Source organism: Leptidea sinapis, chromosome 4 (assembly GCF_905404315.1).
Source record: "Leptidea sinapis chromosome 4, ilLepSina1.1, whole genome shotgun sequence".
Lineage (NCBI taxonomy): Eukaryota > Metazoa > Arthropoda > Insecta > Lepidoptera > Pieridae > Leptidea > Leptidea sinapis.
The window spans coordinates 1,178,979-1,194,115 of NC_066268.1; the positions used below are offsets into that span (position 1 = coordinate 1,178,979).

At 35.7% G+C, this 15,137-nt stretch overlaps 1 protein-coding gene across 3 annotated transcripts in view; it reads left to right on the forward strand.

Annotated features, from left to right (window-relative positions):
- Nucleotides 1-14,742, forward strand: part of LOC126980019 (sodium- and chloride-dependent GABA transporter 1) — a 32,300-nt gene extending 17,558 nt beyond the window's left edge. For all 3 annotated transcript variants that reach the window (XM_050829642.1, XM_050829641.1, XM_050829643.1), the window contains exons 3-12: nucleotides 187-461; nucleotides 1,603-1,704; nucleotides 2,601-2,772; nucleotides 6,592-6,782; nucleotides 7,022-7,202; nucleotides 8,158-8,282; nucleotides 9,411-9,655; nucleotides 10,578-10,781; nucleotides 11,463-11,630; nucleotides 13,229-14,742. In XM_050829642.1, the coding sequence (XP_050685599.1) occupies nucleotides 187-461; nucleotides 1,603-1,704; nucleotides 2,601-2,772; nucleotides 6,592-6,782; nucleotides 7,022-7,202; nucleotides 8,158-8,282; nucleotides 9,411-9,655; nucleotides 10,578-10,781; nucleotides 11,463-11,630; nucleotides 13,229-13,321 (1,756 nt within the window). In that variant the 3' untranslated portion in view covers nucleotides 13,322-14,742. The remainder of the gene's footprint in view (nucleotides 1-186; nucleotides 462-1,602; nucleotides 1,705-2,600; nucleotides 2,773-6,591; nucleotides 6,783-7,021; nucleotides 7,203-8,157; nucleotides 8,283-9,410; nucleotides 9,656-10,577; nucleotides 10,782-11,462; nucleotides 11,631-13,228) is intronic.
- The last annotated feature ends 395 nt before the right edge of the window (nucleotides 14,743-15,137 follow it).

Here is a 15,137-nt window from a genome sequence, read left to right on the forward strand (position 1 = left end):
CCTTAGTTGTGTGTCAACTGTCACTGTCCTAAACGGGTTCTAAATTCAATATTACCTAAACTGAATAAATGTTTTACATTGCTGCTTATTGACCAAGTATATTATAAACAACTGGAGTAAATGCAGCAATTAATAGATATAGAAGTCGAAGCTATAAGATAAATTCTAAATAAATAAATGTTTCAGTGAAGTGAAAGCAACAAAATCAGACTTACCAGAGAGAGGATCTTGGGCCAGCAAACTAGACTTCATCCTTTCTGTAGTCGGTCTTGCGATTGGTCTCGGCAACGTTTGGCGGTTCCCGTATCTATGCTACAAAAATGGCGGCGGCGCATTTCTCATTCCCTACTTCCTCACACTATTCCTCGCCGGTATTCCCATGTTCTTCATGGAGTTGGCAATGGGACAGATGCTTACTATCGGTGGATTAGGAGTTTTCAAGATCGCGCCTATATTTAAAGGTATATGGAAATTTTGGTTTATTTTATGATACATTCTATATATGCACAAAAGTTCTGCCTTTACTTGGCACCTATATATACTTGTATTTAATATTTAATAGAGGTTCTCCGTAAGTCGTTCCTTTGTTATTCTTACTATTTACTAATTATGTTCGTATATTTGTAAAAATTAAAGATATAACATCAATTAGATTTTTTTTGCATCAATAGCTGTTAATTTCATTTATAATAGTTATATACTGACTCAAGTGCTTCGCTTATACAATTTAAAGGAACGTTAACAATGATTGAATTATTTAATTTTATTCATTTATTTGTAATATTTATTAGTGTTATTAGTTTATCTTTCAACACTTCGTCTTAACCTAAACTTAAGGTTGTTCGAAATTATATTTAAAAGGGATCTTATGTTTTCAAATCTGTTAATATAAAATATTATCTCGTTGAAATTCAATAATGTTGGTCTTAGACAATTAACGTCTAGATAGACTGTGACACGTCGAAAAATATAGTTGTGAACTGTTCACCTCAATTTCAGCAAACGCACGTACACTAAAACAAAGAGACTGGCGTATCACAAGTGTAAGACATAGCTTTCACGCACACTAAAGTAATAAACATGGCCTGTTTTAATGCAATGTCTAAGCAAGAGACTATTTAGACGTTAAATTGTCTAAGGCCAAAACATAACTTTAAGGTCCCAAGTATTCTTAAAAGGGATCACATGTACTAAAGAAATATTATCTCTATGAAATTCAATAATATTAGTAATATAATTACTATTTATATACCACATTACGTTGCAAAACGCATTTTGAAAAATAACTTTGTTGACTTTATGACAAAAAAAAAACATATCGACGAATTGAGCACCTCCTCCTTATTTGAAGTCGGTTAATGGAGTAGACAAAGGGTTCCATTTTGTAAAATCATAAAAACTTGAGAACACTTTTTATTTATTACAAGCTATTTAGTTTCATTATTCATAATAACATTTCTAGATTTTTCGCTGTTTACGGTAAAAGGTACTACTAGGCTATAAATATCTTGTTTTCTTTGTTATTTCCAATTGGTGACTTCTACATAGAGCTTGGAAAAAAAAAAGAATTATGCAAACCTCCGTTGTTTTTTTTTATTTTAGGCATTGGTTACGCTGCCGCAGTGATGTCATGCTGGATGAATGTCTACTATATCGTGATTTTGGCTTGGGCAATCTTTTATTTCTTCATGTCCATGCGATCAGGTACGAATAGAATTAAGGCTTAATCCGCACTATAACTCAGACGTTGTATTATGACCGTGTGACTAATAACCATAATGATGCAACGCAGAGCTGCTTGAAATGTCGGGGACTCAGTGCTCTGTGAACGGCTAGATAACTTGGCGTTGCGTAGGGACGTCGTTCCAATGTGTGTCTTCTACCGCATTATTTAGAGAGCGCAGTTGCAACAGTAATGCGAACCCCTTTTGGAATTCGCTTTACTACTGGTACCGATTTCTATAATTTTACTAATAATTCCGAAAAATTTGTTTTCTTATGATATGCGTTATGTGACGAGGGCAAGGTGCTATGATATATATCCAAAACTAACGCGGAACTGTGCTTTTTACCGGTATGAATTTATATGCCTCTCTCACCTCGCAGCACCTCCTTAGTATTTTGAATATTAAACTAGCTACCGCAAATGTTACCTAATAAAAATTGTGTAGTATATTCTAAGGCTGGATTTCATCAAGTAACTTTAGCGTTAACAAACATGTTAAAGCTCCGGTTAAGAAAAAAATGTGTTGCCATCATTTAAATTTTTTTAAATGACGTCATATCTTTAACTTTTAAACGTAACCGCTCAATCATCGTTGATTACAGCTATTGTTAATGTTAAATAGTTAAATAGCAACCAGTCAAAATTTTATATAAATATTTGATATTGACTTAATAATTCACTTTTTAATTCAACTATGCTAAGGAATACGATGGTGCAACACATTCCACAGTCTATCTTAAAGTCAACTTTGCTGTTAAAGTTTGACTTAAACCTTAACTATAACAGCTAATATGATGCAACACAGCTTAAGTGGGTAATGTAAAAGCAAAATTAACTAACTATTGCAACAAATAACTATGTCACATTATTTCAGATGTGCCATGGCGTAATTGCGACAATTACTGGAACACCGATACATGCGTGAACCCTTACGACAGGAAAAACTTAACGTGTTGGTCTATGCATGATATGAGCATGTATTGCACCTTGAATGGGAAGAACATCAGCAAAACCATTCTATCCGACCCTGTGAAGGAGTTCTGGGAGTAAGAGATTGTTTTGAAATAATATTTATGACATGCCCGTGACGTCATCCGCGTGTACGCTTCAAAATAGAACGATACCACACCTGCATCTGGAGGAAAATACATACATATAATCACACCTCTTTTCCGTAGGGGTAGGCAGAGACCACTTCTTTCGACTTGTTACGATCCTCACATACTTGTATCGCTTCGTCCACTTTCATTATTCCTTTCATACATGCTCTTCGGTTTAGGGTACTCTTGACCTGGCCTTTTGTCAAGACGTCCCTGATTGGATCTCGAAACGTCAGCCTAGGTCTACCCCTTCCAACACTTTCATTCCTTATACACTTTCTTCATCAATCGTTCTTCATTCATTCTCTCGACATCGCCAAACCATCTCAGCTGGAGGAAAATATGTAGCCTATATGTTGTATTGACCCCTTGCGTTTTACCTTGGACATAAATTAAGAGAAATGTCGTCCCTCTGGTAAAATAGTTATTTATGCAACTGTTGTGTAATAAGGGGTATTAAAACACGAATGTGGATTTATCACACGAGGTGAATCCGAGTGTGATAATACAGTCAAAATCTGTTATAACGACATCCAAGGGACTACTCATATTGAGTCGTAAAAACCGATAGTTGTAACAACCGGTGACAGGTATTAATAGGAAAGATAATATGGATATTCATGTAGGAAATTAAACTGCATTTTGTTTACTTCAATACAAACGTATAATATAAAAGAACAATATCATTTTTCCATCATTTTTGTATGCATAAAATCTGTAATTTTAGTTTGTTTGAAACACTTCTGTCGTGCATACTCATTTTGTAATTCACGTTGGATTTTAATCAGCGTATCGTCACAATTTCCCTGCATGTGGAACTCTTCATTAAAAAGAACAATCTTTCGTAATACACTAACAGCATTGAGACCGTCAATCAAAGTTGGCACTGTAAATTGTTCTTCCGAGTCTTCCTGTTCAGTTTCATTTTCCTCTTGAACTTCACGTACAATATCATCCTCCGTAGCTGGTGCACAAATTGCAATAGACTGATCTACATCAATGAACGCGTCTGTTTCAGGAGTAGATAAAGCAGGTCGTAAATTTTGGACTTATTGAGCCAAAGAAATATTGTCCTCTTCATCGTCGTCAATCACATAATCTGAGGTTTTTGTTATAAGACTTGTAAGATCTTTAAAACCTGCATGCCCAAAGCAGTTAGCTATAGTTTTTTGTGAAACTTTTTCCCATGCTTCGGATATCATCAAGATGGCATCAAGAACCGTAAAGCTGTTCTGATTATTACTGTCAATGCTTTGTATTAACTTTAACACTTGCAGTCTTCTATAATGAGATTTTAAACATTTTATTACACCTTGGTCCATAGGTTGCAGTACAGATGTAACATTTGGTGGTAAGAACACGAGTTTAATACACTTCAGATTAGTAACAGCTGGATGAGCAGGACAATTATCAACTAAAAGAAGAACTTTCTTATTGTTTGCTTTTAATTCAGCATCCCAGTTTCGTAACCATTTTTCAAAAATTTCCGATGTCATCCATGACTTCACATTGTTTTCATACGTTACCGGCAGTGAGCGTATGTTTTTAAAGCATCTTGGTTTCTTAGATTTCCCAATAACTAAAAGCTTCCTTTTACAGGATCCTGTCATATTTGCTGCAACCATGATCGTTAGTCTCGTCTTGGACATTTTTCCTCCCGAACAATTCTCTCCTTTGAATTTTAAAGTCCTGTCGTGTGTCATATTGTAAAAAAGTCCGGTTTTGTCTGCGTTATAAATGTCTTCTGGACTGTAGCCTTCGCATAATGTAGGCCACTTTTGCGTAATCCATTCGTCTACAGCATCTTTATCCACACTGGCAGCTTCACCACTCATTTTCCCGCCGACAATGCCATGTTGAGCCCGGAAACGTTGAATCCAACTAGACGAGCAAACAAAATCTTCACCAATACGTTGAGCAAAATCGTTTGCTTTTTGTTGAAGAATTGGTCCATTTATTGGCACATTATTTGTCCTTTGATATTTAAACCACTTTAACAAAGCTTCCTCAATCTTCGTATACGTTGTTCTGGCTCGTTTCATTTTCAAAAAATTCTTGTCGTAAAGGATTTGAATTTTCTCCCTTTCTTTCCAAATGGTTGAAATTGTCGAGTGAGATACACCATATTCTTTTGCCAGGTCTTTGTTTGGAATTCCTTTCTCTAGCTTTGAAATAATATGCGATTTTTCTTCGATACTGATTTGTTTTCTTTTTTGCGACATGTTACAATTTTCACAGTTAACTCAACAATAATGTTTTGGTGCGTCTTGTGTAAAGATAAGTAACAAACTGACTTAAGAGATATGACGAAGCGGGCCTTGAGGCTACGGCATGCATGTGCTTTGTTTCTAAGAATTACAAAAGACCCTAAACTTTGTTTACTTTTACGATAATAGCCATTGATATTATACTGTGCCAGATGTGGATACAGTTACCTATGCAAATTGTTTACAATACAGCTGAGCCGGTCGTTCTACAGATATAATTCTCCGAAAACATAAACCAAATGTGGTCGCTTAATGCGGTATGTCGTAGTAAACAATGTCGTAAAAACCAATGTTTTAGATAAGGCGGTCATATAACATTCAGCCAGGACCTTTGATTTTGGTAAATTTAACCGGTATGTGGTTCTAAACGATGTCGCCATAAACGGTTTTGACTGTAGTATCACATGAGTGTTTTAATACCTAAGTATCAACAGATGCATACAAGACTTTATCTACACCCCGAATATGAATCCTCTAAAAGATTCTGAAACAGTTAGCTTACTGCTAACACTAAAACACCAGTCCTAGTAGTAACCTAATATCAATCATTACTGATTATATACATTTATTTTAGTAGTAATTTATATTTTGTATAGTGCAATAATTAAAATTCACTCGAATATAATGTTCTTTTGCAGCGTATAAAATGAATCGCTCATTTTTTGTAAACAAAACAATAAAATTTCGAATAAAAATGGCGGGGATTCGTATAACCTACTTTTTTTTTACGGCGCGCGACGTTCTGGTAGTGTGGAACGCGCGTAAACAAAAATGTTTTTTTTTTTAAATTCATACAAATACCACGCATCGAGCAATAAGAATATGGCTGTCAGTTGAAACTCTTTGCGCATGAAGGGATCGAAAAAAAAACATAAGAGTGTTGTTATGAAATACAACACTCTTATGTGATTATATGAAATACAACATTACAACACTCGTTTGGATGATGTAATTAATGGTTATTAGAACATTGGGTGTTTTAATGTTGGCAATAAGCTAACTGTTTCAGAATCTTTAAAAGAGGATTGAAAGCATGGGTGTAGATAAAGTAATTTACGTAATTATTTGCTTATGAAAGTAAGTCTGTTATTTGCACATCTCCTCTCTGCTTAGCGTCAGTGATCAAGCAGAGAGGAGAGGAGATGTCTCATTTTTCTTTAGAATTGCGATAGAGCGGAGATGCAGGTAAACACTAGGCAGGCTCCCGTAGTAGCTCCCTAGTATATTGGGAACGGCTGTAATTTTGCAAAATGGATTACTAACATTTCATTGATGTGGTAAAAAATCCATGTCTTTGGAAATACATTTTTAAGTACTTATAAATGCACTGATGTTAAAGGTGCCCTGATTTCGTGCTCTCACAGCTCACATCTCCTCTCCGCTTTGGTGGATACCGGGCCTAAGGATAAACTGTCCCAACGTGTGAAACTTCTTCTGTCGACCTAAAACTAAAAATTATGAATAATTGGATGACCTAATGGAAGGATTTTCTGTATAGACGGCGAGCTCTCCAGATTTCCAGCGGCATTGAACACATCGGGAACATTAGATGGGAGCTGGCGGGAACTCTCCTCCTCGTATGGATCTTGTGTTACTTCTGCATCTGGAAGGGAGTCAGATGGACTGGCAAGGTCGTCTACTTCACAGCCCTCTTTCCTTACTTCTTGCTGACGGTGCTCTTGATAAGAGGTAAGATAAGGACTTATTTATACATAAATGGTACTCATATTAGAACTAAGATTAACAAGGTATGCAAAATGATGCACCTTAAAAGAACTTATCAACTTTCGGCAGATTATAATACAACATTTATCTATTTAATTTCTTCTTTAATTTTTCTCAAGTTGTATATTATAGCCAATCAATGTTTCGAGGCTAAATCTGCACAGTTACACAAGAACATCTTAGAACATCTTTAATAATTTCAGGAATAACATTACCAGGGGCCATGGAAGGTATCAAGTTCTACGTCATGCCAAATATGTCGAAACTTCTGGAGTCTGAAGTATGGATCGACGCGGTCACACAGATATTCTTCTCGTATGGTCTTGGATTGGGGACGCTTGTTGCTTTGGGCAGTTACAATAAGTTCACAAACAATGTTTATAAGTGAGTAAATCTTTAATATTAGCCTGAAGTTACACAAGTCGAATCGATCTGAAGACAAATAGGACGACAATACTACAGTTTAGTTACACAACACCGTACACGTTACAGTTTAGTTGAAAAACGCGACAGCTGGCACTCCTCTTGACACACATCCAGGCAGTGAGGATGCTATTTTAATTTAATACTTGTGGTGCGAGACTGGGATTCGACGTCAAGGATCAGCATAAACGGCTCTTCAAAACACTGCCTTTGACTTTTCACATTCAAAGCATTAAAGACACACAATGAAGCGATTCGAGCTAATTCGACCAGCTCTGCGTTGCATGCGATCAAATGGTTTGAGTTGATACCGGGGTTCACAAAACCAGAGATGTAAACTCTGTGAAGCTACCCCATATACATATAAGCTGGTTCAATGATAACTGGCCTAGATTAAACTTATTGGCCAGATATCTTTAAAAATGCCTATGGTTGCATCCTTCCACAAAAATTTCATCATCATCGGAAGACGTCCACTGCTGGACAAAGGCGTTCCCCAAAGATCCCCACAACGATCGGTCCTGCGCTGTCCTCATCCTACGTATTCCGGCGATCTTGACCAGATCTATCCAGACTAGTCGGTCCATCTTGTGCCTACCAACACTGCGTCTTCCGGTACGTGGTCGCCATTCGAGGACCCACCGGCAATCTGTCCATCAAACTATGTGCCCTGCCCACTGCCACTTCAGTTTCGCAATCATTTGGGCTATGTCAGTGAATTTGGGTTACTTACTTACTTCTACAGTGTTGCTATAAGTAAATTATCGAGAAAGTATAGTACATGCCGTTTCTGGTCATATTTTTTTCAAGTTAACCCAACAATGTTTCTCAAAATACACATTGACTAAAGCACGAATGCTTTAGTTCATCGAGATGAATCGGCAAAAAATGGTTTTGAAATTGGTTATTTATGCAGGGACGCCTTGATTGTCTGCACTGTCAATTCAAGCACATCTATGTTCGCCGGTTTCGTGATCTTCTCTGTGGTGGGCTTCATGGCTCATGAACAGCAGAGACCAGTGGCTGAAGTTGCTGCATCAGGTAATCTGTACTTTGTGAATACATTCGAGCAAAGCATATGTTCTGTTTGTGCCCCAAATTCTGAGATAGTCTGCCATCTTGCTGACGTCATAGTGACGTCAGGAATTTCATTGCTACTGACAACTACTACAATGTCTACTGACTACAAGCGGACGTTAATCATGTGACATGGTTTTTTAAAAGGAAAAGTCACACGGAAGACCTTAAGCTGATGTTAGGTAATACGACCTGCTCATTACAGCATAGTGCCGCTCAGGGTTCATTGTACTTGCGGTCGTCAATTTGAGACATAATTTTTTTTTACTAGCTATGTCTCCCTTTTGCAAAGCAGTAAAAGTGCATGCAAACTACTATTTGATGGTAGAGAAAGGCCAATATGGTGCCCGTCTAACTGGTTGCTAGTTGCCCTGTGCTACCCCTGGTGGGAGGCCAGATTATGGGTACGACAACGGCGCCCTTTTCTACCGTGAAGCAGTAATGTGTAAGCATTGTCGTGTTACAGTCTGAATGGCGCAGTAGCTAGTAAAATTACTGTGCAAATGAGACTTAACAGCTTATGTCTCAGGTGACGAGCGCAGTTGTTGTTCCGCTCAGAATTTTTGGGTTCTTTAAGAATCCTGAGCGGCACTGCATTCTAATAGGCAGGGATTATCAATTACCATCAGCTGAACGTCCTGCTCGTTTTGTCCGTTATTGTCATTAAAAAAACTGGATCCTGTACAAAAAAACCACCCACTAGTATTAACAGTACCCGTAGTACTAATAGTACGTAGATGAAGTCTCGGGCAGAAGTTGTAGTATTATTTAGAACAATGATTATATTGTTTTATTTCTTATATATTACACACATTTTTTATTATGTTTACTATTGTGATTTTTTGTGAAGTGCCACACAGATCGTTCAGAATTGCTTTTTTTTCTCTTTTGCTTTTGTATTTAATATTAAGCTAATATTTGTTTCCACTAACTTATTGTGTTTGAATGTATGGTAAAGTTTTAATTCCGTAATAAATTCATTTTCAGTTCATGTCATTTCATTAAATTTGTTCCGAAGCACGGGTCTGAATATTGTTTCTCTTGCGGATTTAATTTGTGCCAGTTTTCTAATGAATTGATTATCCCTTGCAGGACCCGGCTTAGCGTTTCTGGCCTATCCATCAGCGGTGCTGCAACTACCCGGTGCTCCTCTTTGGTCTTGCCTCTTCTTCTTCATGCTGCTGCTCATCGGTCTCGACAGCCAATTCTGCACAATGGAAGGCTTCATCACAGCGGTCATAGACGAATGGCCAAAACTCCTCCGCAGACGAAAGGAGATCTTTATTGCGATTACCTGCGTTATCTCGTATTTGGTTGGGTTGTCGTGCATTTCTGAGGTAAATTGATTTTTTTTTATGAAGAGCGTATGTCATACTATACTTTTTCTTAAGGAACATTCTTCTGACTGTCGACAGATGGTCTATAGAGCTGTCTTAATTTTTTCAGGTTGATACGTTTTTTCAAAAGGCACCATAAAAAGAATCTCTTCCGATTCCTCTGGATTCAATAAAGCGGCAGCCATCACTTAGTTTACTGTAGTCATCTATTCTACAAAAAACATCTATTTTGATTAACCTACGCCTTTGAACAATTATATATCCTTTACATATTAATAGTATGGTAGCGATACGTTAAAAAATATGTTACGTAAAGATTAATGGTAATTTTGCTTGTTCTTAGAAATCTCTTATACATAAAATATTAAAAGATGTACAAAACTTTAAATACTTCTCGAAAGTTTGAGCTTGATGGACCGTTCATATTTTTAGACATATTTAGGACCAAATAAAACGGATAGGGCTAATAACGTCCGGCTCGAAGGACGTTTTGGAAACATAAATATTTTGAGAACTACATTATGAGTGATTCTGATTGGACATTTACTATTAATTGTAGAAAGAAATACAGAAAATTACTAGTCTAGTAATTTTTCGTCATCAATTTCCAAAGTGTAGGTATGTTTTCTTGGGAACATAAATTACTTTTATCTGTAGAGGCTTATCTTTAAATATTGCTATATTTAGTGGAAAAAGGTGCTTAGTGTCATTCCATTGAAAAATTCGTGTCTTAATTGATTAATTAAATTATATTTTAAATAACATATTAAAAATTAATGTACCAATAAAATTAAACACATAATGAGATATACAGATAAAATAAAAAGTAATTTTTGTAGTAGAGGATTAAAATTTATTATTTAATTAAGTGTGTTTAATTAATGTGTTAACCTGTATATGACTGACATTAATGTTCTTTTAGGGAGGAATGTACGTGTTCCAAATTCTGGATTCCTACGCCGTCTCCGGGTTCTGTCTGTTGTTCCTGATATTCTTCGAGTGCGTCTCCATATCTTGGGCTTTCGGCGTTAACCGCTTCTACGACGGCATCAACGAGATGATCGGCTACTACCCGACGATTTGGTGGAAGTTCTGCTGGGTTGGATTCACGCCTGCTATTTGTATTGTACGTATACTTACTTCTTCTTCTTCTTATTTTGTTTTATAATAAAATTGCGATTGTTGTTGGGTATACATTCAAAATTTATTATTTTCTATTGTTTTGTAAAATAATAATCAATAAGGCATAAGATATTAAGTCTCATTTACCCATTAATTTCACTAGCTACGGCGCCCTTCAGACCGAAACACATGTTTACACATTACTGCTTATGAATTAAACAGTAGATACTATGTAAGTTCTTATGATAGTTCTATCAGATTGTGAAGAAATAGGTGTTAAATTTGAAAATTTTATATGTGTATTAATCCTAGAAATGAGGGTTATCACTTTAAAAACATTACATATTGTTTAGATTTACAAGAGCGACATCTCAAGTCAACTTCCTAATATGCAAATATTGGGGTTGAGCAGGTTATCAACTGTAAAGTAGATCCTGTAGATGAAGCCACAACCTGAGAGTTGAACAAAGCAAATTTGTTTTTCAAATTTTATTTGTGTAAGAAATAGGTGTATAACTAATATAAGACTACTTTAAATACAACAGTACGAAACAGAGTTATCGGTAGCACTGTCATCCAGCCAGCAAAAGAAGCGTTCACGAGCATGACGTACAGAACAGCCATCGCTTCCATCGAATATATTTTTGGGTTACTAAATAATTAATCTTATATTGCAATATTCCAGAGCGTATTTATCTTCAACCTTGTACAATGGAAACCGATTAAATACATGAATTATGAATACCCGTGGTGGTCCCACGCTTTCGGATGGTTCACCGCACTCTCTTCTATGCTGTGCATCCCGGGGTACATGGTGTATCTCTGGAGAGCTACTCCTGGAACTGCTATGGAGGTAAGACTAGAGCATTAAGCGAAAAAACTATGTGCCTCATGCCTCATAAGAGAGAAACTCATCAATATATTACTTAAATTTAATTTCGCCTTTGCGGGATTTGAATCTGAACCTCTCCGCATACGTCCCAGTGCTTTAACCACTTATCCAATCGTCTGAATGACAGATGGTTCTAAAATCTTGGTATGTTTATTCAACTATCGATTTGTGGCAAATTTGTATATTTTAAACCTTCATTAATAATAAAACCAATAATGATGACTATGGGTCTGATGATGGTCTCATAGTCACTCAGAGGGCAATGGAGAGGGCTATGCTCGGAGTTTCCGTGCGAGATCAAATCAGAAATGAGGAGTTCCGTAGGAGAACTAAAAACCAACCCATAGAAGTCACCGACATAGCCCAAATGATTGCAAAACTGAAGTGGCAGTGGGCAGGGCCATAGTTCGGACAGGTGGCTATTGGGGCAGCAAAGTCCTCGGATTTTGACCAGGTACCGGTAGACACAGTGTTGGTAGGCCCCCCACAAGATGAACCAATGATCTGGTCAGGATTGCCTGAATATGTTGGATGACGGCAGCACAGGACCAGTCGTTGTGGAGATCTTTGGGGGAGGCCTTTGTCCAGCAGTGGACGTCTTCCGGCGGATGACGATGATGAGGGAAATCACTTATAAAATAACAAATCAACTATTTAATTTCATTTTACGTAATGTCTTATTCTCATTTGTCGTTGCTATGCAGAGATAAGCTAAATATTTTTTATTAAATAAGGCCATTGTATAGACTAGTAGTAACTTATTCAACTTATAAGTATGCTTTTTCTTGAAGGGTTTCATGAGCTGCTTATTTTTCCTCAAAGCTCTATTTGTTTTAAATGTTATAGGTATTTTATTTAGTAGACGTTTCTTCTCACAATGGAATTCCACCTTCGCACGACACGCCACAAGTTAGGATATCATCCCCACCATCTGGATGTGTGGCGGTCCTCCACATTGCGGTCTTCAAGGAGCTTTCTTCCGCGTACTATAACGCTTTGGAATGAGCTTCGTTGTGCGGTGTTTCCGGGACGATACGACATGGGTACCTTCCAAAAAAGCGCGTACACCTTCCTTGAAGCCCGGAAACGTTCCTGTGATTCCTCTGGTGTTGAACGAGAATGTGGGCGGCGGTGATCACTTAACACCAGGTGACCCGTACGCTCGATTGTCCTCCTATTCCATAAAAAAAAAACAATTGCGTTTAAAAGTGAATGAAGCATTCTAATAATCTTTTGCAACTATACATCGGAGTAAAATTAATATTGAGTCATGCCTTATCGAATTGGACAGGAATTCGAAAAACGTTTACGCAAAATTTGGCCTAATTAACTTTTCCATAAATTATCTTCCCCCAAACAAGGCATACTTATAAGCATCTATGACTCGGAAATAAATATTCATATTCATCACATAAATGTTTGCACCTACGGCCGGTACACTACACGCCACTCGGCTATACGGGTCTTCAAAATATGCGATAAGGCATGTCAGTGTATAAATTCTAGTAAATATTTATATGTATAATAACTTCATGCTAATCACATATGCCTTTCCACAGAAATTCCACACCATAGTGCGTATACCAGAAGATGTACCATCCCTTCGCACCAAGATGCAAGCCGAGGAACAGGCGAAGCACGGAAAAGCTTAAATATTGACCCTTTGCTCGAGATGAAAGAAATTTTTTTTTTCTTAAAACCATAAATGAGTTACAGCTACCAACGGAAAAGAATGCCAATTAAAATCTTGACATGGCTATAAATAAACCCTTCTAACCCTTACTGATGTGTCCAAAAATTCTGTGTTCAGAAATCTTAATATGCCATTTGTATTTTTATGCACGAATACAGATTGTAATCTCAAGCGCTGAAAAAGATGATAAATATTCTGATTTTAATTTATGGCAGATTTACTCCTTCAGCAATTTAATGTCAAAATTCAAACTTAAAAATTGACTCTCTTCTGTCACAAAGTTTGAGTTTGAGTTAAGCTTAACGTATTAGTAATTATAAAATTGTATTTCTCATATTTGTGCCAAACTATTAACTAAATTCGTATATCCGCGTATAATTATTCGTAATATTATGTAAGAATGCTAATCCAGCGTCCTATGTTTAGCTTAGATCTTAAGTTACGTTTTGGGTGCGTTGCGACGCGTTCATGTATGTTTGCTTACGATGTTAGTGAAATAATTATTTGTAATTGTTAAATGTCTTCCATGTTCAATGCTTTATGTAATCATAAGTGTTTAAAATTTTCGATCGATTCGTAGATTTAATTCGCGTTGTATTGAGCGAAAGTTTGCCTAATTAGTTATATTATTCAAACGTAGAATAGTATTCACGAATGTGTGGGAGATAAAAAGATCAACATCAGAAGTGGGATAGAAAACTTTTAGATATTGAGTGGTCAGCAAAAAAAAGTATAAGCTTCTGATACCTTGGTCTTTTTACCTTGGTTTTTTGTGAATTATGAATGTTTATTATATAGATAGTAAAATTTAGCAATTTTATTCGTAGGTGTATGACCTGTTATAAAAATAGCGGTGTTTATATAAATATTAATCAATTATTAGAAAGGACTCTTATGTGTTGCTAGTGTATTGTGTTCATATTTTTGTTTCTTAAGAATTAACATATCGTAAATTAAGTGTTTGGTTTTTAAGCTTTAATTATCTTACTCTTTGATTTAAGAGTTAACAAATATTTAATGGCTTATAGGTATTGTTTTAGACTATCAGTCATATAATGTGTTCTCTTCACGACCAAATCAACAAACCCTTCAGATCTTTTTAATATACTGTAGTTATACTCTTCAATATACAAATGTCCCCTTTTCTACAAATATTATTATTTTTGGATCCTTCTTGAAATCTAACAATCATTTAGTTTTTTGAGAATTTTGTGTGGATTTCAAAATATTATAAAGAAATATTTAAATTTAAAATAATAAAATAAGTTAATAAAGTATTTAAAAGGTCAATTTAAAATAAAAAATGAGTAAACATTCGTAAGTTATTTTTAATCATGTAATCGATATATTATGATATAAAATTATCAAAAAAATATTTATAAACTTATATAAGTACCTACATACTTTTAGAAAGATTTAAGATTATTTACTTGTTATAAATGTATTATTGTTAACAAGCCCTTTTCAACACCAAACATATCTTTAGCAGATCCTACAACTTACACAAAATAAATGCAAACTCAATTAAAAACTTATGGATGACAGAAATTTTATATTTAAATAGCAAATTAATAAAATCTCTTTTAAAACATTTCGTAAATTTTTGAAAAGCGGCTATAAGGAAATTAACGTAGTATATACTCAATGAATAGATATTTAATTATGTATATTCGGACTATTAACCTGTTATTTTATTACTGAACATTTTCTTTTATTAATTACATATAATTTATATGAAAATGTAAGTAAATCTTTGTCGTTTTTCGTTGCATTAT